This window comes from Ylistrum balloti, unplaced genomic scaffold (genome assembly GCF_031769215.1).
Source record: "Ylistrum balloti isolate Yb309-2 unplaced genomic scaffold, AGI_CSIRO_Ybal_v1 Utg370800, whole genome shotgun sequence".
NCBI classification, from domain to species: Eukaryota; Metazoa; Mollusca; class Bivalvia; order Pectinida; family Pectinidae; genus Ylistrum; species Ylistrum balloti.
In genome coordinates this window covers 112,431-140,427 of record NW_026782466.1, presented here as the reverse complement: position 1 = coordinate 140,427, position 27,997 = coordinate 112,431, and the positions used below count along the sequence as shown (strand labels likewise).

At 35.4% G+C, this 27,997-nt stretch overlaps 2 protein-coding genes across 3 annotated transcripts in view; one reads left to right on the top strand and one right to left on the bottom strand.

Moving 5' to 3' along the window:
* Positions 1-27,997, top strand: part of LOC132558599 (synapsin-like) — a 90,827-nt gene that overhangs the window by 19,938 nt on the left and 42,892 nt on the right. The gene's annotated exons all lie outside the window — the stretch shown is intronic.
* LOC132558601 (metalloproteinase inhibitor 3-like) lies at positions 732-25,588 on the bottom strand. Of its 2 annotated transcripts, none has more exons than XM_060223189.1 (6): positions 25,481-25,588; positions 9,916-10,270; positions 6,612-6,769; positions 6,161-6,272; positions 4,951-5,072; positions 732-2,766 (listed from the first exon to the last, which is right to left on the bottom strand). In XM_060223189.1, exons 2-6 carry the CDS (start codon positions 10,022-10,024, stop codon positions 2,452-2,454), a joined length of 816 nt encoding a protein of 271 aa, XP_060079172.1. In that variant the 5' UTR covers positions 10,025-10,270; positions 25,481-25,588; the 3' UTR covers positions 732-2,451. The 2 variants fall into 2 exon arrangements, with proteins under 2 accessions (XP_060079172.1, XP_060079171.1); XM_060223188.1 differs by lacking the exon at positions 25,481-25,588 and adding an exon at positions 13,172-13,353.

The window sequence follows — 27,997 nt, the reverse complement described above, 5'->3', positions numbered from 1 at the left end:
GTTTTAAGTTTACATGGCAAACCTGCTGTTGATAATAGGATGATATATTGTGACTTAAAAAGATCATCAGTCAGACAATCCTAGACCAGATGTCATCAAGGGCAGACAACTCTACATACCAATTGATGGTGAAGAAAATTTGAAAACAAGATTGCTTAGTTCAATTTTGGCCATGTTTAGTTGATATACGTGTGAATAGAGGATGGAGTCAAAATGTATGTAAACAGATTTAAAATCTATGTCATCAACTGTCAATCTGGTCAGTATGTTCCTGATGTTGTCCCTTTTATAGGATGTGTGTAGAAACTGATACATGTTTATCAGTAATTGTGTCAGTAAAGTTAAGCTGGCAGATTCTTGTTTAAAATCCAAATAAATTAGCCAAGTTTATATTAAAAATATTACAGGAAGACTGCCATGGTGCTGTAGGAGTCATGAAAGGCAGGAATATTCATATGTTATAGAGAAGTTTACATTTTAGATCTATTTTAAAAGGAGCAATTAAACATCCAAGTTCAGTGAGTTACCTAAATTGTTCAAATTGTTCCAAATCTTTGCTGCAGATATTTATACAGATTTGATACGTGCATATAGCAGTTTCTATACTGCTTTGATACATTAATATGTATTTAGAAGTTTCTATACTGATTTAAATCAATGTCTTAAAGCTTATTTACTGGAACACATTTTATGTCAGGAAATATCAGAAGTATTGAAAACAGAAACATAAGTATTGTTGTAATGACACTTTTATTTCACTTAATCTCAGCTTAATTTACATCAGGATTATTTTTACATTTTTTTTTAAATATCAGTATTACAATGACTACTGTATAAAACAATACTACAATACAAGCACTACAAATGAAACAAATGTTCACAAAACAGTTTCCTATTGATATGTATTGCTGTACAATTCTTGTTACATATATATATACACATATATAATTATATGATATTTAAATTATCTAAAATCTAACTTTTTAAAAAATATTACCATGCAGGAGTTATCTCCCTTTATGTATTTTTCTATTGAAACTTTATTTACAAATATAGAATAGCTTAATGTAACCAAAAATTAAAAAGAAAGAAAAAAAAAGGGGAAAAAAAGGAAAAATGGGGAAAAAATTTCTCAAGAAAACATACAAATTGTCATCAAATCATCATTTATTTAAAACAGTTTAATTACATTTTTCGGTGAGTGCTTTTAATTAAAAAGATAATTAAGCAGTTAGGTGATGAAATGTTCAATTGTGAAAATGATTAATATTAGTTTCAGACATTCATATTTATATATATATATATAGTTGAAAGTTTGGAAGGAATTTATGACTTACTATATACACAGACAACAAACCAAATGACTTATTATTCCACCTATAATAAACAAGTATGATAAAGAAATGAAAATATATATCTCTTTAATAGTAAATATTGAAATGAACATGGTGCCCTATTGCTTCTTTGAACTCAACACAGAGGTTGAATGTGAATGTTACGAATGCTGAGTTTCGTGACACAAGATGTTTATTAAATATTTACACCTGTTTGTTTACAATGAATTAATACAAATTGATAGCAGTTTGACAAATGTAAATCTCATTACACAAACTTGAAAGCTATGCTTGTATGATGCTACTGTTATAGGTACCAGCAAAACATCCAAATTTTCATTTCAATATTCATGAGAACGATTAGTTTGATTGAACATCAGAAAAGAAGAATATTATATAAAATTTCAAATGGTGTATTGTAACCTGATGCTTTGTGTGAATTGTGCTTTACTTTATGACACCATGACTTAATGAAATAGTTATAAGGAAAAGATATGATTCTATCAATATCTTTTATTCTAACCACAACAAAGCTGAAAGAGGAACCATTTTGATAAGTTTGTGTGTGTTGTCAGGGTCCATCCCCACTGAAATCATTTTTTGTTTGCCTGGTCAGTGTTGATACATAAAATCTTATTCTAAAGATGTGTGGAGTACATAGTTCTGACAAAAGTAATCCAGTCTGCTGTTTAAATCTCTACTACATTTGTTGATTGTAATGTGGAGCTGTTCTTTTAAGCTTGCTTTTTGAGATTGATCAAAGTTTCGAGAGCTGCTAATTAAAGCTATATCTGCTTGTTATGCTTGATCAGCGTCTGCTTTTTGAAACTGCTTTGTTTGCCTGATCCAAGTCGTCTCTGTAAAACTATGCATGGTTTGCCTGATCAGAATTTGAAGCTGCTCTTTGAAGCTGGAAGAAATATACATCCAAACCTATTTATCACAGATCCACTAAAAGTACATGATACACAGACTGTTACAAAATGTCTCTTGCTTTGCTTTGTTCCTGCTGCCATCTTACACAACCATCTGTTTTTCTAGTCCAAGGGGGACAACTCTATCACATCTATGCTGTCAGCATAGCTATCATCTAAGACTATATTACAGTGGCTATGTTTCACGGTTCCTGGTATCCAGGAAAATTTGGACTATGACCATTTGACTCATTGCTGGTTTCCGGTGAAATTTCGGGACCTATGGGTAAATGGGGTCGATTCATCCAAGGAAATGATTGTCCGTTTTGTTTCAAACAAACTTTAAACTGCTTGTTTTTCTTCCATTGGCATGCACCATCCATCCTTACACACTGTCCGTGACGTTGGAAACAATCTTTGCTCGGCGTCCGGTCCCTTCTGAGTTGATACTTGCAATAATCACGGCGAAAAAGTTTACGGGCTGCAGGACAGTATCCACCCTCATAGCAGGAAGTCACCTACAGAGACAAAAATGTATGATTGTAACTTTGTCGTTTATTGAGCCCTTTGTATGTGGGGTGTCATTACTTTATAATTTAATGCTTAATTAGATACCAATAGATAACTTAGCAAGGCGGAACATGGCTGAGATATCCCTTGTTCTTTAAAATGTATGGTATGCCAAAAATATGAACAGGCAATTAAAATACAAGCTTAACGAAGAATATTTCATCGATATTAATTCGTCTTCATAAAATGGAGGATCAATAAAGTTCCTGTTGTTGTGAAATGTACATTTTATCTGACGTATAAAAATTTCTTAGTACAGAAAATTGTTTTTATTCATTAAGATTTATTAAGTATCAGTTGTTTGACAAATTTGAAAACAGCAGAAAATGTGAAGGAATAGTTAATATATAGTTTAGGAAAAAAATATATGAGGGTAATGATTTTTTAAGAAGTAAACAATAGATATTTGAAGAAGAAGAAAAAAATGTGAAGGTATGGTAAAAAATCAGATCAATGTGAAGACATAGTAAAAATTGAAATAAAATGCAAAGATATTGGAAAAAAGAGAAAAACTGAAGGTGTAGTACAAAACAGATTAATGTGAAGGTATCATTAAGTAAAAACATACATTAAAAGTAAAATGTACTTTGTGCATAGAAATGAGCAAGTTGTATGGTCATTGTATTTAAGTGCTAAAGAAAGTGAGTGCAGCCAATGGATTACAGCCAAGAAATACATCAAGGTAATGTTATCAGCTGGTTAAAGAAACCTTTGATATACACTACACTGGGCCAGCTTTAATTCGTAATCATCCAAACAGATATTTTACTCTCCTCAGTCGCGGGTCACAAAAGTCAGGATTTTGAGTAATGGTAATTAAATGTGTTAGTGCGAATATCAAACACAGGCTTTCTGTATATCTTCCAACTTCAAACAAAATCAGACTTCTGCGGAAAGATATTTTTTTCGCACATTGGCAGAAAGGATTAGAGTAAGCTAGCTTTAGGAAGTATTGTATGACTACATATGTCAACCATCGCTCTATTTAGTCAAGAAAGGTCAAAATTTATCACATGAAAATGTGTTTTATGTATAACTTGAAAGTGGATTGTTACGATGGTGATAGTATGGTAGGAAGTTGTTTGAAATGTTAGATGGCTAAGTAATGCAGTCTGTAATTAGTCAGAATTGTTTTCTATCACAAATCTTTGATGTTTCAAAAATATCGATACTGCCATTACAAAGACTACATATGTACTCAATATTCTTGGTATTTTCTAATATTCTGGAAGGACACTGCCAATTTTTATAATTTCAAACAGATGTTTCTTTCATGAATTTGATGTCATTGAATGAGGGCTATCTCATCTCTATCTGGTGTTTGTATTCAGTTGCATCGGATCTTGGTGTCAATATGTTGACTTCCCTTGAATTTTTTTTTCTGTTTCTGTTGAAATAAGGTAAAATTTCAAAGATAAAAGCTAGAGATTGAGTGTAAAAGAGATGAATTTGAAAAGTTCTAAGACCAGCTGTCTATATGTCTAGCAATTTAGAGTGAAATTGATTTTGACTTCCAAGGATAATTCTGATTTCAAATGTTGTTATCATGAAATTTAATATTACTGATGTGTTTTTTTTTGGACTGTGGAAGTCTGATTTGACAAGATAGTATACCTAGTGTGGAGGTTGGGGAGGAGGTTGAAATTGAAAGGGACAGTGTGATGAATATCTATGTTCTACTAGTGTTTATTGAATATCAATAAATTTGGAATCCGTTTCTAAAACTTGTTAGGTCTTAATCCATGACTTGTCAAAATAAAGCCCCTTGGTATTTGAGTGCTAAAGTCTCCTGGCATATTGAGTCTTATACCCCCTGGAGTCTGAATACTATACCCCCTTGCTAAGGCCCCAGGGAGTCAGCGTGTTATAGTCCCTGGGAGTCAGTGTGCTATAGTCCCTGGGAGTCAGTGTGTTATAGTCCCTGGGAGTCAGTGTGCTGTAGTCCCTGGGAGTCAGTGTGCTATAGTCCCTGGGAGTCAGTGTGCTATAGTCCCTGGGAGTCAGTGTGTTATAGTCCCTGGGAGCTAGTGTGATAATTTTTGAAAGCATGCATTAGCAGAGAGATGAAGAGTGATAAGGATAAAGATTTTTAAAAAATAGTGGCTGAAGTAATTAAAAAGGATTATACTTACTTTACAACCACAGTTGTGTTTGTACTTGAACTTGAGAAACTTTTTCTGTTGAAGATTGAGAGTTTTGTACTCCTGAAACCAGCCACAATAGTTAATCCACAGCTGGTTGTTACGGATTGTACCTGATAAAATGAAAAGATCCTAGTTAACTAGTTTAGTTTTAGTTAGTTCTCACTCATTCCTTTTATCTTTCATTTGAAATGTGTTGAATTTATGTAAGAACATAATTTTGGAAAAACAGACTTTACCCCATATTTTGTCATGTTTCAACAGGGATTTTAACCCCTGTCACCTAGGTAAAGGGCAAGTGTGTTACCATTGTGTCACCTAACCAATCGCTGTTGGTTAAGTAAGAAAATCTTTATAAGATTTCATTCTACCTAATTAAGGACACATGCTATCTTTCTTTATACACAAGTTTGTGTGAGAGTTGTCCCCCTTTATCATATTGATAAATATAGGTTAACTTACTTGATTAATATATTAGTCAGAAAAAATTGAGTTTTGTCAATGTGAATATTCTTGTATTCTTATCTAACTTTTACAAAGGACATGTGTAAGTCTAGCATCTAATTGTCATTCAAAGTAGATTTTTTGTTTGGGATTGTGCCAGTGACTCTAGATTATGTACATAATGAGATATATATATACCATATCAGATATGACACTAACTACACAAATATACAACTTAACCACATCTGCTGATACAATGGCAGTGTTTTTTTTAGAATATCTGAGATTTCTTTGCTTGGATTTGTGTGGAATGAGGTTAGATTACTGAAGGATTACTTTTCAGGGATAAAGATATATTTGCCCTGTATGATAGTGAGTTTGTGATGTACTAGATGGGATTATGTAAGATCTGGTTTGTATAATTCCTTGGTTGTGTATTAGTCTTCACCACAGCAATTTTTACTCTGTGCCAATTATTAATGTCCTTGTAATATTTCCTTATCATTTTTGTGGTGCCTCAACTGACTACTCCATGCAAAGTGGTTTTTTTCTCACTAATTTTTTCAGTTAGTTAATAACCCTCTCCATCAAGGTAGAATATTATATTATTCAAAACTGCTGACAACTCCATTCTTCTTTAGAAAATACCTATATAGAATACAGATTATGATGGATTTCTGTTAATATCACACCTCTTAATATCATATAGATATTAACACATTTTGAAAGTTGTTCTGTTTATTATCTTACAACTCACCAGATAAAAGGTATGTTTTGCGGTGCTCCAGTATCACACCACAAGCAGCGTCAGAACCACCTGTGTACAGGTATTTCTTTAAGGCTCTTTGGTATTCTTTGTTGAGATTTCCCTGTGAAAGAGAAAAAATGATCATCAGAGAACCTGTCAAAAGATAAGTTTGTTAACTTAATCACGTTTTTGATAGGCATTAGTGTACCTTTTTTTTCCCAGTAATGAGCCCATGCCTTGTGATAAGCCCACCCACAACTATTGCTTTCCCAAGACAAGAACTACTTCAATGTCCTATTAACAAACCCAATGATTCTACTTTGAGTCAGAGACAATGCCTAAGGATACATCCACTGCATATATGTCCAATGTTACAGACCAATACTATTTTGGTCAATTTTAACATTTATAAAAGACAAAGGTCACTTTAAATCATTCATAAGGCATTGAAGTTAATTACCTTAAACGTACGATGCACTCGGACTCTGTAGTGGCGTTCTAAAGGTATCCGAGAGTCGAAGGAACTGCTGACAAAATCTACGTTCGACATCGGTAACTCATTCCTGTCTTCATGTCTGCTATAGATTATCTTCTGTCCTTTCACAGTAGCCACCAGGACTGAAATGTCAATCAGAATATGATATTATACCTAAGTACATTAGCCACAGCATTCTGTAACAAATTGAGTGGGAGTATTGAAATAAATTGTAGAACAGTTAAGGCTGTGTTTTTTAATTATAATGATATTCCCCAATTTTGAAAACGTCTGAAAACAGTTTTGCACTGAAGATGGTCATTCAGATTATAAAACATCCAAGTGAAATTCTGATCTGAAAAAACGAAATTCAAGAAGATAGAACATTGATGTTTATTGGGCAGCAAATAATGTTTTCACAGGAAGTTTGGGAAGTTTTTGCTGACTGAGACAGAAAAATTCTGTTTATTTGTGAACAAATAAGTTTGATATATTTATCCTTACATCTTGAATATTACGATCACATGTTTTTATAATCTAACAAATGTCCCACCATCTGCTAATGGTATATAAATTGTAATGTGTAATATACAGGATGATTACTTAAAGATTTTCTGAAGTAAGTGTTTGATATCTTTGGTACAAGGAAATGTAATGAATGTAGGCGGTCAAAAGCGTATCCAAATCACGCCGAGCTCCTATGTTTTTACTATGACCTGATTAGGATTACAGAGTTTTCTCCCTTTATACATCTTTGGAACTCTTCAATCAAAGAGGATCAAAATGTTGAAATAAATTGAAGATCATGTTTCAGCTGATTCAATCAAAATTTGAGGTTTGTTTGTCTTTAGTCTTGTAGTACTGTGTAAGTAACGACTATAGAAGCTATCACATAGCCATGTTTTTTTAAACTGAGTCCAAAACAGTTACAATAAGTAGCTGCATGTTCCAAAAATTCCTGTGGGCTATTACTGTTTTCTCTGTCTAAAACCTTTTGAAGAGTGATTCATGAGAGAAAACAGTCATGCTGTATGTATCAAGCCTTGGATTACAATTTGTCTAGCATCACTCACAACAAGTAAACATTTGTATTCACTGGTATTGATTGTTGAGTAAAAAAGATTGTGTTGCATCGATTTGTCATACTAAACTTAGTGCGTGATTTCAAATCAGTCAAGGTCTTTGACACCAAGACAATAAACTGAGAAAACGCTGGACTTGAAATTTCAAAAATTATATATGAAATTAAGTAGGCTGGTGATTAATTGTGATGCTAAGAAAAAGATACACTTGCTTTTTTTAAGTTTATCACTTATGTTTAGAAATACGGTTATTACAGGTGTGGCTACTGTGTCATTAAAGTGTAATTTTATATTTAGATATAATGTTACGAATGCCGTAAAAATTAAAATAACGAAAACACCGTCAAAATCCGTCACCCCAGTGTCGAGTTATTAAAGCTCAAAGTTCACCTGTCCGCTCAGACCTAATCAACGTAATCGTCATTTCCATGGAATCGAGGCGCTTCTACTCGTGACGTCATAAGTTCAACAGAAATGGCAGCCAACATGACTGAGAGTGACAACGACACCGCACCTGATAGCGATTTGAACATGAGTTTTGAGGAGTCTGATTATGGTGTGAATGATATTTCTGAAGACGGAATCCAGCCCTACCGATTTGAACTGGAATTGCAAGACGATGTATCAAGTGAGGAGGAAAATAACATCGTCATTTAGTCAACCTTTTTTCGGCGGAGTCCAATCCATTGCTTTCATTACACTATACCGAATTGGAAATGAAGTTCCGTCGAAGTGTTTTGAACAAAAATATGAATATTTCGTTGGACCTTTCCATATGTCTGTCTTCTTCCTGACAAACTGAATCCATTGTTTGCATAAATCTGGCCTATTTAATGGGAAGGCATGCATTGACACCCCATCCGTGTTAGTGTTAGGACGGTGTCGTGAATTTTCATACCGAAGAATTTTCGTCCGAGGGGAATTTTCGTAGCACTATGGATATATATAGATAGGGTGTCAACAACCAATTATAACACCCTCCGCTGTGTTGATAATAAAAAATCGATGTTTTAGAAGTTTATACAATGATTTGACTGGTTTTTACACAAGTACTGGTACGCGTCTGTTGTTAGCCGACAGACGTGTCGTCTCATCATTCTTTTTTCAAGCCACAGAGGCGCTAATTACCTAGCCTGGCACAGGTGTGATTATGAGTTTAGATGACATCTCTACACATAACGTATTCTATAGTACTACTGTATGATAGTAGTACGAACATTCTCAGGACGAAAATACCATGGACGGATTTTCTTCGGTACGAAAATTCCCGGGACCGTTAGGACAACCATATGCTGCACACTGCTTCCCTCCTCGATAGGAATCCATTTTAGCGGATTTAAGTGCTAATTCACCGACCCCTCGTTCATTACCTTAAATATTGCGAAGATGTGAAGTGCTTTCACGTAAATAAATGAAGAAATTACCGCGGAAAATCCCAAAATAGATCACAATCACATGAAGCACAGTAAAGACAATATGGCTGCATCAACAAAAGCGTTGAACTTATGACGTCACAGGTTTGGATGCCCGAAAACGAGGTCAACGCCTCTCAGCCAAAGGTGTGTTTTTCAGAAAAGTCGCAATTTCTCAGTAACGGAACATTCCACGGCACTCGCGTTTTCAGCAATGTGTATTTTATGTGCAGAACTAATTTTTAAGCTCAACATAGCTGACCTCTCAGGGTACACTTTAAGTATGGCTTGTGTTAAGATATGACTGGTTTTTACATGTATTACTGATGTTTACAGGTATTGCTAATGTTCGCCTGTATAATAGATTTTTATGGGTGTGGCAAGTCCTCAATGGTAAGACTGCTGTTTACAAGTTTAACTGGTGTTTACAGGTAGAATTTTGCCTCTATATGCCTGAAGTGGGATGAAACTCTGTGTCTGAAGTGAGATGATATTTTTTGTCTGATGTGAAATGAAGTTGTATGTCTGATGTGAGACGAAGGTTTATGTCTGATGTGAGACGAAGGTTTATGTCTGATGTGAGACGAAGGTTTATGTCTGATGTGAGATGAAATTTTATATCTGATGTGGGATAAAGTTTAACGCCTGATGCGATATGAAGTCTTGACAAACAGTATAATTGTAGCTGTAGATCCTGATAAACCCTTGATATCTTGTCAAGGTGAAAACAAACAAATACATATGAAAACCTAGTAGTAAACATCACACATGTTGACCAATAGTATGAATACTTACTGAAGTCAGATCGACAGTAGAGGTCTTGACTATGTGACACCATACATGAACATGATAATGTTTCTTTCAGAGCTAACAGCAGCACAGATAGGTACAGTAGTAATTCCATAGTGTTAAGTAGAATTGTCCTTTATATATATCACACCACAGGTGTCTCTATACCTGTTCTGTCACAGTTGTGATAGGTAACAAAGCTAGGTAATCCAAGTCACAGCCTCTAGGTGACAAAGTTAATCCAAGTCACATTTGTTTAGTCACAGCCTCCAGGTGACAAAGTTAATCCAAGTCACACCTGCTTAGTCACAGCCTAACCAGATAATCCAAGTCACATCACAGGTAGATTCACATGGAAATCCTGCAAAGAAAAAGCACCTCTTGTAAAACAAATGCACATTCCAGAAGTTTGTGGAAAACCCTAGTGGAGGTGATAAATGATGAAGTGATGCTGGAAATATAAAGAGGATTGTACGATCATCTCTAGCACCGTTGAGTTAGGAGTAAAGAGACCAGCGTAGGTAGGTAACATAGGTAGTGTATTACTGTACTATACTGCTGGCAGCTATCCCATTCATACTAGCCCTACTACTTCATCATCAGTGCTGACTGGCAGCCAGGGCTCCTGGTCTATTCTACTTATATATACAATGACTGGTTATGATGGGCATTTATTTATGTGGCTAATGGAATAGATCAACATTGTATAGCCGAGTTTTTGAGGAGCTTGGGTGTCTAGAATGTATTAACACATATCTTAAATACCTACCTGTACTTCAGGTATACATCATAAATATTTATCTAGCTACCTAATTGTCTGTTGTTTACTTGTAATTCTTTTAGTTCTCCTTGATAAATCAACAAATACATTTGAACAAATATTTATCTAGAAAATGTTATATTAATGATCCCAGCACACGGAATAAAACTTTACCAGTAACTACTTGTACATGTTTTACCTGTACAAGACTTACACTACCCTACCGGTCCATGATTTACCTGTATAAGACTTTGGTTACCTTACCTGTACATGTTTTACCTTTATAAGACTTTGATTACCTTACTTGTACATGTTTTACCTGTACAAGACTTATGCTACCCCACCTGTACATGATTTACCTGTATAAGACATTGATTACCTTACCTGTACACATTTTACCTGTACAAGACTTACGCTACCCAACCTGTACATGTTTTACCTTTATAAGACTTTGGTTACCTTACCTGTACATGTTTTACCTGTACAAGACTTTTATTACCTTACCTGTACATGTTTTACCTGTATATGACTTAAGTTACTTCACCAGTACATGTTTTACCTTTATAAGACTTTGGTTACCTTACCTGTACATGTTTTACCTGTATAAGACTTTGATTACCTCACCTGTACATGTTTTACCTGTATAAGACTTGAGTTACCTCACCTGTACATGTTTTACCTGTACAAGACTTACGCTACCCAACCTGTACATGTTTTACCTGTATAAGACTTGAGTTACCTTACCTGTACATGTTTTACCTGTATAAGACTTTTATTACCTTACCTGTACATGCTTTACCTGTATTGAACTTAATGTTACTTGGGCAAATAATTTCCTACCTTTCCTGTAGTTTGTTCATCGGTACTTTTACCTGACCAGGCAGCTATAGGAACATGTACACAGGTGTAATTTCCACACATGGTGACCTTTTATGCCTGTTAGGATCTTATTCAATCAAGTGTTGATTTATATAAACTCGAGATTTACACAAGTTTATGTAGAAATGTTACATTGTAGTCTGTTAGGAAATACACAGCACTCTATAGTACTAGCATAGCATTTTCCCTTGCCTTGATGTGACGTTCAGTCACATACGTTCCCTTGAAATGGCCATGAGGAGATTTTATAGATACTGATAAAAAGGTTAAGAGTTTTACCTGCTGAATAGAAACCATTGATTAAACCATAAAACTGTTATTTCAGTAGCTTGATCAATATTCTTATTTTGTCAGACCTGTTTGACTTCAATACATGTTTCAATTTTTTTAAGACCCTGTCATTCAAGCAATAGATTTGTTATTTATTAACTTGAAGTGCATTTTCGACGTGTGTGTTTCAGTGTAAGGAGGGAGGTTTTTATGATACACCCAGGTGCTCCTGCCTATAGTGTTATAAGACTTATGTTTGTACAGGGAAAGAAGCATGAAGGCAATAGATGTATTTAGTAAATATGGAAACCAAATGTATTCTATATTGATCATCTTCACCCTGTTTGTTCTATACACTGTCTTCAGATTGATATATTAATCAATGTATTAAGCTGTCAAGTGCTTAAGTTCCACTTCATTATCATTAAAATCTCGGTCAAATACAGCTCAAGTACCCTTGAAATATACTGCTAGCCAACAACTACAAAACACTTTAAGTTCATCGAACTTTGCCCCCAAACCTAATTGCAAACCCCACCCCTCCCCCACCCCTACCACAAACTTTAGATTTATTGAACTTTGCCCCCCAGCCTAATTGCAAACCTCACCCCTCCCCACCCCTACCACAAAGTATACTACTATAAATTTATTGAACTTTGCCCCCGAGCCTAATTGCAAACCTCACCCCTCCCCACCCCTACCACAAAGTATACTACTATAAATTTATTGAACTTTGCCCCCGAGCCTAATTGCAAACCTCACCCCTTCGTACCCCTACCACAAAGTATACTACTTTAGATTTATTGAACTTTGCCCCCGAGCCTAATTGCAAACCTCACCCCTCCCCACCCCTACCACAAAGTATACTACTATAAATTTATTGAACTTTGCCCCCGAGCCTAATTGCAAACCTCACCCCTCCCCACCCCTACCACAAAGTATACTACTATAAATTTATTGAACTTTGCCCCCGAGCCTAATTGCAAACCTCACCCCTCCCCACCCCTACCACAAAGTATACTACTTTAGATTTATTGAACTATGATTTATTAGATTAATTGGCTGTATTGATTTACTAATAAAAAAAAAATGACAGCTAGTAAATAGTATGTTTGGACTGTTTTAGACAATAAGATTTTCAAAGCTCATAAAAAATGTTGAAATTTAACTAAGTCAGTGGTATGTATGATTGAATGGAGCATTCATGACTGAAACAGTATCTTTTAATTGATTAGAATTTATCTGTTTTTTATTTAAGCTGAATATCAAATCATGAGAAGACCAGTGTTTATGAGGCAGAATGTCTGAAAAGAATTTAACATGTGAATAAAGGTCATTTGTAACAGTACTCACCTGATAAATGGTTGTAGAGCAATCCAGTTTGGGACAAGTGCCCAGACGTGGAGCCAATTAGACTCGAACTAAATTTTACGTGCTGCTTACTCCAAACTTTACAATCCATACAACTATGATATCTAGTGTTTTTCTTTGTGTTTAAACAAGATAATCATAGAAGTTGTAAAAGTTGCCGTTATCACAGCGACTGTGACGGATAACTAGATCTCCAGTAGTAATCTGCCCCTTTATAAGCATGCCGAGTGATTTCATTCATAAAAATTTCTGACGTCAAACTACCTATGTTCTAGGTTTTACCGGGAATTCGCTTGCTGGGCTATTAAAGGGTCTCGTAGTATACACATAACTCGGCTAGATACACTAGCTTTATCACTTTTGGAGTTTTTCCTTTTGCGTATATGACATCATAACGCCTTGGGGGTCAAGTGACTGCTTGACATTTGACTGGAATGTTGCAGTTGCTGTCAACAGCTTGTATATATATTTAGTAAATACAGGAAACTCAACAACATTAAAAGGAAGAAGATAGCAAGATTTTCTTCCTTTTTGTCTAGCCTAAGTATTCTCAAGCGTCACAGCATAGGAAACAACACTTAATTCATGACTCCCCCATATAAGGTAAAAATTCTGAAAATTAAAATTATTTCTGAATTATGTAAAATGAAGTTTTAAATTTTGTCTGAGTGAAACTTTTGCTAAATCAGAATGGGATGCTTTTCCTAATAATATTCATTCCTGCCAACACACATCACATCTGAGGCCTTTTAACACTGGACACAATTTTTCTTTATAAATAGTGTGTTCTCACTTTAATTAGATATGTCCCTATGAGAGAAGCATCCCCCCTCACGTCGCCAGAGAATTGACACACATCGATTGGACAATGCTTGGCGACGGGCAGAGTCACAGAGACAAGAAACCTTCATCATCATCTTTAATTAGATATTGTTCTTTAAAGAGAGGTTAAATTATAAAATGGTTGTTAAGTCTGTATGTACAGGTAAAGTGTAGATAATGTTCTCTATGGACAGGTGATAGTACATATTGAGACAAAATTGATAACTTTGGACTTCTTTTAGAAACTAAAAGGGATAGACATCTGGCCTGATTTCAGTCTTTATCAATGGTTGAAAATATCTCACATTCTATGGTTAAGGAATTGATGACCATTCATAGTTAAAGGCATAAACACCAAACACTGGTTCAAGAGAGGCAGTTCTAGGGCATGGTCGCTAAGTTCAGGGGTACAGGAGAGGCTGTTATAGGCTCTGAATGGGAGGCTGTAGATGTCTCTAGATAGGAAAACTTAGTGCAGGGGTACCTGAGAGGCTGGAGCCATGGTCACTTAGTACAGGGGTACCAGGGAGGCTGTTCTAGACTATGGACATGTCACTAAGTACAGGGGTACCAGGGAGGCTGTTCTAGACTCTGGACATGTCACTAAGTACAGGGGTACCAGGGAGGCTGTTCTAGACTCTGGACATGTCACTAAGTACAGGGGTACCAGGGAGGCTGTTCTAGACTCTGGACATGTCACTAAGTACAGAGGTACCAGGGAGGCTGTTCTAGACTCTGGACATGTCACTAAGTACAGGGGTACCAGGGAGGCTGTTCTAGACTCTGGACATGTCACTAAGTACAGGGGTACCAGGGAGGCTGTTCCAGGCTGTGGACATGTCACTAAGTACTGGGGTACCAGGGAGGCTGTTCTAGACTCTGGACATTTCACTAAGTACAGGTGTACCAGGTAGGCTGTTCCAGACTCTGGACATGTCACTAAGTACAGGGGTACCAGGGGGGCTGTTCTAGACTATGGACATGTCACTAAGTACAGGGGTACATGTCACTAAGTACTGGGGTACCAGGGAGGCTGTTCTAGACTCTGGACATTTCACTAAGTACAGGTGTACCAGGTAGGCTGTTCCAGACTCTGGACATGTCACTAAGTACAGGGGTACCAGGGAGGCTGTTCCAGACTCTGGACATGTCACTAAGTACAGGGGTACCAGGGGGGCTGTTCTAGACTATGGACATGTCACTAAGTACAGGGGTACCAGGGAGGCTGTTACAGACTCTGGACATGTCACTAAGTACAGGGGTACCAGGTAGGCTGTTCCAGACTCTGGACATGTCACTAAGTACAGGGGTACCAGGGGGGCTGTTCTAGACTATGGACATGTCACTAAGTACAGGGGTACCAGGGAGGCTGTTCTAGACTCTGGACATATCACTAAGTATAGGGGTACCGGGGAGGCTGTTCTAGACTCTGGACATGTCACTAAGTACAGGGGTACCAGGGAGGCTGTTCTAGACTCTGGACATATCACTAAGTATAGGGGTACCGGGGAGGCTGTTCTAGACTCTGGACATTTCACTAAGTACAGGTGTACCAGGGAGGCTGTTACAGACTCTGGACATGCCACTAAGTACAGGGGTACCAGGGGGGCTGTTCTAGACTCTGGACATGTCACTAAGTACAGGTGTACCAGGGAGGCTGTTCTAGACTCTGGACATTTCACTAAGTACAGGTGTACCAGGTAGGCTGTTCCAGACTATGGACATGTCACTAAGTACAGGGGTACCAGGGAGGCTGTTCTAGACTCTGGACATATCACTAAATAAAGGGGTACCGGGGAGGCTGTTCTAGACTCTGGACATTTCACTAAGTACAGGGGTACCAGGGAGGCTGTTCTAGACTCTGGACATGTCACTAAGTACAGGTGTACCAGGGAGGCTGTTCTAGACTCTGGACATGTCAGAATGTACAGGGGTACCAGGGGGGCTGTTCTAGACTCTGGACATGTCACTAAGTACAGGTGTACCAGGGAGGCTGTTCTAGACTCTGGACATGTCACTAAGTACAGGTGTACCAGGGAGGCTGTTACAGACTCTGGACATGTCACTAAGTACAGGTGTACCAGGGAGGCTGTTCCAGACTCTGGACATATCACTAAGTATAGGGGTACCGGGGAGGCTGTTCTAGACTCTGGACATGTCACTAAGTATAGGTGTACCAAGGGGGCTGTTCCAGACTCTGGACATGTCACTAAGTACAGGGGTACCAGGGAGGCTGTTACAGACTCTGGACATGTCACTAAGTACAGGGGTACCAGGTAGGCTGTTCCAGACTCTGGACATGTCACTAAGTATAGGTGTACCAAGGGGGCTGTTCCAGACTCTGGACATGTCACTAAGTACAGGGGTACCAGGGAGGCTGTTACAGACTCTGGACATGTCACTAAGTACAGGTGTACCAGGGAGGCTGTTACAGACTCTGGACATTTCACTAAGTACAGGTGTACCAGGGAGGCTGTTCCAGGCTCTGGACATGTCAGAATGTACAGGGGTACCAGGGAGGCTGTTCTAATCTCTGAATATGTCACTATGTACAGGTACCAGGGAGGCTGTTCCAGGCTCTGGACATGCTTGCTATGAATGGGCACCAGAGAGGCTGTTCTAAGCTTTGGATATTAAGCATGTTCATATGGAATCTGGACATCATCATCATGGGTATTCTCTGTAACTACAGGTTACTTGGTACAATCTGGTATATCTGTGCCAACACTGTGTGTATGCTGTGGTTGACCTTGGGCTTTTATCAGGAGAGGATGATGTACTATTGTTGTCATTGATAGTAGCCAGCGGTCAATTATCCAGTTTATAATAACCAGTTCATCTCCCAGTCATCCTTAGTTACAGATATAAATGTTACCATTTGCCAAAATTTTCTGGACTCAGTGACACACACAGAATCTACATAAATATTTGAGGAAATTAGCATTTGAGATGATGAAAATCAGATATTTTGTTTTTTGTTGAGATTTAAAACACAAATTTTTGTAAATAAAACTTTTTCATTATGTTTTTGAAACAATTAAAATAGGATGGGCTAAAATTTTAAACTATTTGAAAGTTAAAATAAATTTCCCGTGTGAGCCTGCGGTGGTATGTTGTGTATATATGGCTTTATATATACCTGTTGGTTACACATGACAAATGTGCATTCCACATGCCAAGATGACACCCCCTCATCACGTAGACACACTTAATGTAATAAAGACCCTTTTCTACTGCACTAATGGCATATTCAATTTCATTCTTAAAAATTTCCTGAAATTGATATTTGTGAAAGTTATCTACCACCAGCTGACTGCGGAGATTGTACAGGAAATATGTGAAATGACAGAGTATATAGTTGTGGAAATGCTGCATCCTTTATTAAGATAATGCAATGAATGTGAAGATAGTTGAAATACACTCTAGATGATATCATATCATTTCTCTACCTTTTAAAGTAGTTAAAATGGATACTGTGAAACTGAGGTGTCCATCTGTATGACTATCTGTCCGGCTGTCTGTTTGTCTCTGTAGCAAAGCAGATGGAGAAACATATATGTTTTTTTATGTGGATGGATTAGTAGATGGATGGATAGCTGGGCGGATGGATAGACAGATGGATGCAAGGATGGACAGGCAGGAAAAGATCTAAGGGATTCAGTATTTTGTCAGTTGATTTGCTAGTTGCAACAAACAAGAAATAAAAAAAAAAAACTGGAAAATTCATTGCATCACTTACAGGAACATGGAGCATGAAGTGTAATGATAAAATATGGGTTAAAAAAAGCAGTTTTATTAGATTTCATTCCTAATTTTGTTTTAATTACATTTGATCATGTAATAGAATAAAATATTTTATTAGACTTTCCTGGATGTTAGCATGGCACTTTAGTATGAAGGTGTCGAAATTAAATAACTGATTTGTATCAGAAAGGAAACATTTCCAATTTAAGATAATTTGTAAGGCATGAAAATGCATGTTTGCAACTTGATAACTTTGGAATGCTGTTGATAGTAATGTATAATTCAGTTTTACGTTTCGGGATCTCTTGATGTCCTTCACAGGTGTAATATTTTTTGTGGAGAATTTTATTACACAATAGCATTTTAAGTAGAACCAACATATTTCTGTGTAATTGTTGTTTGGTAAACAGCAATTAAATTTTCAAAAATATTTAAGATGCTTTCAGTGAGGTCCCTATTAACTGAATGTGACAGTGTTGTGAAAATATTTGTTCTATTTATGTTCAGAAAAGGTGAGATAAAATCATACGAAAGCTGTTAGTGTAATATTTATGACACAGGAACGGAAAAATTGCATGGCCAGACTGGGGTTTGAACCCGGACAGACATGCTACCGTTACCAACAATCTACCTAGCCCAGTTCCACTTCACAGTTACTCCATGCCTGTTAATAAGCCCATCTAGTAACAGGAACAGAAATAATGCATGGCCAGACTGGGGTTTGAACCCGGACAGACATTCTACAGTTACCAACAATCTACCTAGTCCAGTTCCACTACACAGTTACTCCATGCCTGTTAATAAGCCCATCTAGATCTAGGTTGTTTAGTAGAACAACAAAAAATTGATGTTTCATTGTCCTGAATTGAGTCAAATCCTTGAGTTGGATTAAGAATTTGTAGGTGGGGCCCCTAAGACAATAATACAAGATGTATAGGATAGCTGTATATTCAGTCAGTTCAACTTTTGTGTTATGGTATGACAGATGCATTAATTTATTGGACTTTTTTTATGTAAAATATATCAAATAAATTGTAACTAGGTGTTGTTTATGGGTAAATATGTGTATATCATTACATTCATGGCTATGTAGTCCACTTACTTCTAAAATTACTTGATACAAAATAAGGTTCCATTGAACATTGCATGAAATTCACCGTACAGGTAGATTGTATTAAAATTTACAGCCAGGTAAATTATTGAAACACCTATGTTTCATGAGTGGTAGGCATGAACAGTTGCAGGAGAAGAAAATTCCTTTGGTGACCTATAACCACATGACGGGGTAAAGTTAACGAATGTGCATTCACACAAGGTCAAGAGAGACCCTATTTGCCCCTACTTTTGTGTTATTTAATATCTATTTATGATGAATATGAAAAAGATTGTAAAATGATGCAGACTTTGCACCTGTTGTGATATTTCTGGTAAAATGATATGGCTGACCTATTGTGTATACCCACAACCCTATCCTCTCCGTGAGATTGTCAGATAGTGCAATGTCATGCCACTTACCTCAAAGGCATGAATTATTGATATACATATTGGATGATATCAAAATTTCTGCATCAGATGACTTTAATGTCATTAACTATTCTGTATGGAAGCTTTTTCACATTCAAAGTGATTTCGCAGCTAAACTAATTCATATTTTCAAGTGTTATCATAGTTTGGCTGATTCAAGCTACAGTGTATTTAATATCAAAACTATTTCTTATTCATGTATTTCATAGCAAAGCTACTTGAAATTTCAGCTAATTCAAAAAGGTTAACTGTGAAGGATGTATTTGGGTCATATCCAATGGGTCAAAGGTCAAGGATTGAATGGTATCTAAGGAACATACATGATTACAGATCAAAGGTCAAGCATGGACAGATTTCTGACAGACATACACCATAGGTCAAAGGTCAAGGATTGAATGGTATCTAAAGAACATACATAATTATAGATCACTGGTCAAGGATGGACAGATTTCTGTTGGACATGCACCTTAGGTCAAAGGTCAATGATAAAGAATATACAAATTAGTTCAAAGGTTAAAGAAAGATTCTTGTAAAGGGCATTCATTGTAAGCAACAATAGAAGAAAATTTATATTTCACTAGATATTGCAAGTGTACTACTTCACATTACAAGAAATAAATTTATTTTCTGGATATTGTCAGTTCATGCATACCAAGATCTGTTGATGAGAACTCTTTGGAAACAGGGGAAATTTTCTGACATATGTAATGGTGATGAATACCTATAAACAGGCAGTAAGCCTTGTCAGGAATCATTGCCATGGTAACATACCTGTCAGAGGTCATTACCATCAGACCAGGTCATGGTTCTCTCTAAAATGACAGGAATCTACAGTAGGTTTCTAGAGGCTACCATCTTTATTCTAATAAAGAGTACAATATATTTTCAATATGACATATTTTGCAAATTATCAGCAAACAGTTTGTCTGTCTAGCACTCTTTTCATGCTCCACTGAAACCTGTCTTTATTGAAATTACAGAGAAACATTAACAAAGATAAGACATTCTTGTTCACTGTTATACACTTAAACTCATTCTCTAAACTCTGATTTATAGACAATTCTTCATTATTATTACTGAGTTTCATTTAGGAATGTCGGTTTTCTTACATTGTTAACTGTCTGAGTGAGTTATTTTACAAAAAGGTTGGTAAAGACAGTGACACCGGGGTCATTAGTGGAGAGGTATTTGTAATTATAATCTGTTTCTTTTGAAAGCTTTTTGGAGTAGAATTTACATTACTTTTCTAAGCAACAGACTGCCTTGGTTGTTGATAGAATTACAGAATGTCAAAAATGTTGAGTGCTTGGAATCAGGTTTTTGATTGTTTGGGTTAGAAATAACCCTTGTAGTAGATGTGTGTGTTGTACGTAGGATGAAAAGATAGGAATGAGAGTAAAGGATGAGAATAGAGAAACATGAGAAAATACAGACAAGAAGAGAGGAAAATAAAAGGAAATCAACATAGGAGGAGAGGTAAGAGGGTAAAGGAGATGAAAAAGGAGGGAAGAGAAGACTGGAATACATAAGGACAGGAAGGGAGAAATAGGGAGAAATAGAGAAAAGGAAGATTATTAGAGGTTAAGGAAAAGAGAACAGGTGAAAAGGAAAGAAAGGCAAAGGGAGATAAACTTAAAACACATCGCTAATCTGTGGTGTCATCAGGTGGAGGACACAAATAAACAGTATTCATGAAGTCTTTATCTCGTTGATTACTCAATGAAGGAAGAAAATGAAAATAGGATAAAAAGTATAGAAAAAAAGAGGAGAAAGGTAAAGAAAGATGAAAAAAGTAACAGCCATGTTGTTAGATGTTAAAAAAGTTTAAAAAAAAAAAGATGAAATAAAAATGAAAGAATAAATGATATGTTTGAGGAGAGGAGATGACAAGATTTGAGTATTAAGGTAAAATAAGAAGGAAAGGATGAAGATATAAGACAGACAGGTAGAGGGAGAGGAGAAAGTAAGAGTTAGACAGGGCAATAAAAAGATACAATCATAAATAAAGTGAATTTAGGGTAGGAGGAGAGGTTGGAGTTGTGATCAACATTAAATATTATTTAACGTGTTTTAAAATACAATTGACAATTATGTAACATTAGAAGTGTCTTAAATAAGTTTATGGTCAAACCAAATTGTCTTCATTCACCAGTCTGCTTATACATAATATGCTACCTGACTATACACATGTAGGTAATGGACAGGTAGGTGATCATAGATTCTCATCATTCTTCATGCATGTCCTTAAAATCTAAACTTTAATCATTTAAAAAAAATCATGGCTGATTCACATGGGAAAAAAATGATTTATTGAGTGAGACTTCAAAGATTTCCAAAAAGGTTTACTCATTAAGGTGTAGGATAACTGGGTTAGGTCATTTAATATCAAAGCTTAATGATTGACGTGGTGTTGTCTTTTGTTTTTTTTTATCTGTGATACTTAAGATAATTTGCCAAAGAATATTGAATACTTCATTACACATATCAAGATAAATTAAGGCTAATTGATTTTAACGTTAATTAATTTTGTAGATCATTAAATTACTGGTATAATCAATATCTTATTATTACCTGTGAAGCTGTCAGACCTAATAACTTTACTAACTGACATGTGTTAATCATTGTGTCATGTATTTGGTGATCTGAAATGGAGACCCAGTATAGTAAAATACCGGAAATAGGTCTAGGTATAAGGCCTCACAGTGAGGATGTCCAGGAGATACAGACTAACAAAAATAGCAATAAGTCTGAAATAAGTCATTAATATTTGATAGTTATCTGTAATGTTATGTATGTAAATGAACTCTATATGTCATTGTTTGACTGAAATTATGGAATATGCCCTTGTTATGTCACGAAACTAAGTAGCTCACTAAATCCAATTTAATCTTGCTTATCACAAGTTGATGTATTGACTTATAAACTCATTTAGCACCAGATTAGTTCATTTTTGGGTGATCCAATTTAATCTTTTTTTGCTTATCATTTAAGATTGATTTTTTGTATTTTCATCCATTTAGCACCAGATTATATTTTTTGGGTGAACTCCATTTAGCACCAGATTAGCTCATTTTTTGGGTGATTTAGCACCAGATTAGTTCATTTTTTGGGTGACTCAAGTTTCATCCATTTAGCACCAGATTAGCTCATTTTTTGGGTGACTCAAGTTTCATCCATTTAGCACCAGATTAGCTCATTTTTTGGGTGACTCAAGTTTCATCCATTTAGCACAGAATAGTTCAATTTTTGGCTGACTCAAGTTTCATTCATAGGTTGGGTCAGAAAGAAAGCCAAAATTTAACCAATGGTTTTCCTGTTATAGAGAGACTTGTTAAAATCATGTTAAAGCTATATTTTGGACTCATTTAAGCTCAGTATTAGGCCACAGCTCGATGGATATCCTGTTTTAACACATTCAGATGTGAAAAATTATTTCACTTATACGAACCGCATCTGGGAAGTATTTTCTCGTTGTGTTTGATACAATTGTGGATTGTGGTTTGTAACATTGTTCACACTGTTAGATTTGTATGTAACTATAACTTGTATAAAAAGTTTTGTGAAAAAATCTCTAAAATTTCAATGATTCATTTGAAGGTAATTTTGCTTCGTATGAATGCAGCTATTGTTGACCTTGTGTAAAGGTCAGGTTTCAGGTTCATTTGAAGGAGAACGAGGCTCGTGATTTCGACTTCAGAGTTCCCTATAATGTGTTTTTATAGAAATGACAATGCTGTTATTGATTCTGAAGTTTTCTGATTGTTAACAAAATCTTTCACTTTCGATGACAACTTCCTATGCTGATAGTAAAACTAGGTGTATTCTGGCACGGAAACTGATATCAGTTTACAATCATATACCAGACATGCAAAGAAATACATTAATAGATTTTTTTGTTTCATGTTTGTAATGTTTATGATAAAGATGTTTAAGCAGGCAACATAAACAATTTACTATGATTTTCAATAGAAAATTAATTATTTTAAGCCTTATTCTGTTAATACAAAATTATTATACAGCGAATAGAGGTGTGGTTAGACATATTTCAAATCAAAGGTCATCATAAAGGTGACCTCATTTACCAACTGGCACACCTATAGAGGTCATTGATAAAGCTGAAGGTGATTGATTGAGGTATTTACACTACAATAAGACCAGTCAAGGGGGTGGGGTGGGGTTGGGTGGGGTTGGTGGGATGGGGTTGGTGGGATTGGATGGGGAGAGGGGAGAACCTCAAAGTAAAGGGTGGAGAGGTAGACTTACTACAAAGCAATAGGTGTTGTAGTTGTGTTACTAAAACTTCAATAGGTGTTGTAGGTGTGTTACTGAAACTTCAATAGGTGTTGTAGGTGTGGTACTGAAACTTCAATAGGTGTTGTAGCTGTGTTACTTAAACTTCAATAGGTGTTGTAGGTGTGTTACTTAAACTTCAATAGGTGTTGTAGGTGTGTTACTGAAACTTCAATAGGTGTTAAAGGTGTGTTACTAAAACTTCAATAGGTGTTGTAGGTGTGTTACTGAAACTTCAATAGGTGTTGTAGGTGTGTTACTAAAACTTCAATAGGTGTTGTAGGTGTGTTACTGAAACTTCAATAGGTGTTGTAGGTGTGTTACTGAAACTTCAGTAGGTGTTGTAGGTGTGTTACTGAAACTTCAATAGGTGTTGTAGGTGTGTTACTGAAACTTCAAGGTGTTGTAGGTGTGTTACTGAAACTTCAATAGGTGTTGTAGGTGTGTTACTGAAACTTCAATAGGTGTTGTAGGTGTGTTACTGAAACTTCAATAGGTGTTGTAGGTGTGTTACTAAAACTTCAATAGGTGTGGTAAGTGTGTTACTAAAACTTCAATAGGTGTTGTAGGTGTGTTACTGAAACTTCAGTAGGTGTTGTAGGTATGTTACTAAAACTTCAATATGTGTTATAGGTGTGTTACTGAAACTTCAATAGGTGTTGTAGGTGTGTTACTAAAACTTCAATAGGTGTGGTAAGTGTGTTACTGAAACTTCAGTAGGTGTTGTAGGTGTGTTACTGAAACTTCAATAGGTGTTGTAGTTATTGATAGACCTACTACCAAGAATTTTGTCCTTTGAAATGTAGTATACAAACTATTTGTAAGAGAACATGTTCATGAATATCTACTTGACTGGGGTTGAACGTAGTTCATAGTTATAAATGTGATTTAACTTCTAAGTTGATATAAAACAGAATAGTTTAGCTTACAGCTATAGGAAGCATTTGTGATGAAGAATATTAGTATGGAAAATAGTATTTGAGCTTGCAGCAGTATACAATACTTCTGCCGTTACAAGGATCAAGTTGATACATATAAATAGTAACATTTAAGGATAGAATACCAGTATCGATTAGACCTAGTTTGTAATTATCATTAATTAGCAGGATGTAGAATTCTGGACATTGTTATACTTTGAGAAACAGATTCTATGATTTTCAGTTCTTTGTGTGATCAAACTCGCAGAAATTTAATATTAAGTGAAAACCATCCATTTTACCTAAAACTTTTTGGATTTCTATCAAAGAAGTAAATGGATTCCAGTGGAATGTTGAGTCTGTGCTGAAATCTGATTTACACGTAAATAGGCGAAACACTGGAAAAGGTGATAAATCAGACTCTGTCCACACATAGAGAGAGCTTGTTACATAGAGTGAGATGCAATATTTACAGTTATTGAAAAAAAATAAATGGAGAAAGAGGATGCAAAATGTAAAGTTATTAAATACAAAGTTATGAAAATTTGATGTATTGAATATTTGAGGTTTTCAGGAGGCCTAATTAGGACAGAGGAAACCTTGTAAAAACTGACAGAGACAGTAAGATGTACATGTGAATTTGAAAGCGGAAATTTCTGTCGGATATAGCAAGCTGAGGTTTGAGTCGTAAAAAAGTCTTATTACTTGAGAGTTAAAAAAGAATGGACAAAAAATTATCACAATTTAAATATTCTTTTTCTTGTCACCTAACCAAAATACATGGCACACTACCAAATGATAAGTTATTTTCTATAATAAAATACAGACCCACTAGCTGTAAGATGAAACCTAAGTGAAACCTACTAAGTCATGGTTTGAATTAAATATATATGAATAAAGACAGGCATTTTTAAAAATGTTATAAATGAAAAGTAATGTTTTATCTGTGTTAGATTTTACAGATGAAGGAGTGATTGTATTTGACATAACTTACCTATTTGTGATGTTTGTCCATAGAAATCCTCTGTAAATTTGTTCAAGCTGTGGAATAAGTGTCAAAAACAGATTCTGTCAGTAAAGCTGCACTTTGATTGAAATTGAGAACTTCATTGAAAATATGAAAACTTTTAAATTATATGATTTACAAATTCCTTCATGAATTGTTTCTTGGCTAGATTACACTGTGGCCTGCTGAACTTGATTCAGGCAATTGGACGCTAGGTATGGTCCATATAAATTAATAAAAAAAAACCTTGTCAGTGCTAAGTCAGAGGTCTGAAATTTCATGCCGATCCAAGTGTGATATTGTATTGTGTCAAAGCTGTTCTAATGGGTTCCTCTTAGTATGCTACAGTTTGCAAATAGAGCGATCTGGTTACCCTTAACATGTAAATCAACTTGTCCTCTATTGTTACGAACCGAGAGATGTGAAAATGAATATCATATGAAACATACACACAGAGTCAATGGGTTTATACAAAATGACGTCCATATCATTGTCTAGATCCACTCAGCCAGACCAACCCGTTTTATTTAACAACTACTGAAAACATGTCAACATGACTACTATGGGTTACCATTCTGAGGCCCAGGAACAGGACAACTGATATCGCACCTGAGTCAGGGAGGCAGAGATATGATCAGATCTGCTACAGTCTTGTAGGATCAACGCCACGTTGCCCTTTATTTTCCTTCGAATAGAGTTACGTTTAATTACAGTGCAGTTTTTACAAGTCGTGGCTGTTACAATCTTTAATCAGATAATCTCGGAGAGATTAAGACCCGAGGACAGTATAACTTACTGTGATTGGTCGGAAATTGGTCTCCACCTCTTTGTTCTAAAGACCATCCCACTGCTTCAGTGCTAGTTTTCCTAGTGTGAGGGATCCGTTTTGACAACTTTAGATTATCAAGACAAGATATCACTGTTACGGTAAACACCCTTATAAAAAATTTGAAATTATTTAAGAAATTTAAACGGATTTCATTGTTTTTTTTTTTTTTTTTGAGAAAAAATAATAAAGCTATAGTATATTGTAGCAAGTTATCTATTTATCAAGAATTTGTAAAATAAATTTATCTTTCAGGAACTTTATCTGATTTGAGGCCTGGGTCAATATTCCCCTTCAAAAACACACTTGATCTGTTTTTTTGTTGGTATTAATATTTAGTAAAATCTGATTGGTTACTTGTTTGTGAGGATAAATTTGTTTCCTTATAATACTCCCAGGGCCCAACACACATGACTTCTATCTCAAATTAAGTCAGGTTCGAAGTTTTTACTAATTAATGGGAAATAAAACAACATTCTACTGAGCAACAATTGATATGTATGGGTGGGCTTATTACCAGGCGTGGGCTTATTGCCGGATAAATATTTTGTAAATATATATACTGAAAAATCTTTTTTTGAGTTCTGTTTTTAATTTTGAATGTGTTTAATTCGTTATACAAGATAAAGATTATCTTTCATAAAACATACAATTTATTTTTGATACAAACACAACCAGTATATTTTGGTAAACATACGACAAGGACACCTACCATTTTGATTATCGTGTTTACAAGAAGTTAAGATATCCAGATCTTATCTGTTATGCTGGGAAGTTGTTTACCACCACTGGTTAGATATACAATTACTTATGACTGGTATATACAGCAAATCTTATAATAAGATATGACAGGTGAATTCTGACAGGTGTGACATTATAGATAAGAATTTCATAAAATAAAAACCAGACAATGTATTTGACAAGTAAGGAATTAAAAGCACTGCAATATTATTTTGGATCTTAATTTATAAAAATCTTTAGTTATATAACCTCATTAAATCTTTTATTTTATTTTATTAACTTTTTAAAAATTTTGTTTTTTTTTTGGGAAGTGCTTACAGGCATGTGTAAGTTAAGTTTATATTTAAGTACTGACATCTGACACAATTGTTATGAATTTAACAAATATTGTAGTGTTACAGACTATGTTGTCACAGACAAAACTTTTTCCACTGCATCTCTTGTTTTCGTTAACTTCTGGTACAGAAAATCAGGGAAAGAAATTTAATTTAATTTTTTTTTAACTTTTTAAGCTGACAATACTTATATGAACCTGATTGTTGTTTGTAGAGATTTTAATAGATTCTGTGTCTGGTTAGCTTAATCTTAATTAATTGTGTATTGGTCTTTAACTTACAGTGGTATTTTCATATTTTAATGTTTTAACTTGTTTCACTTAAATATCTTCATTTCACACAGAAGAATTGAAAAAAATATTATTTTCTTTTAAATTTTTCTCTGTTGTCTGAACAGTCTATATTAAAAATAAGAAAACAATGAAACAAGTTAAAGATTTATTGCTAACTTAATTTTTTTTAAATCTTGTGGTTGCTGAGAAAGTCAAGTTTATTTATTCATAGATATTGAATATCCTGTCAAAATGACAGACACTGGACATTTGGACATTGGTATTTGATTGTAGAGGTAAACAGAAGCTGTTTCAATAGACCTGTCGATAG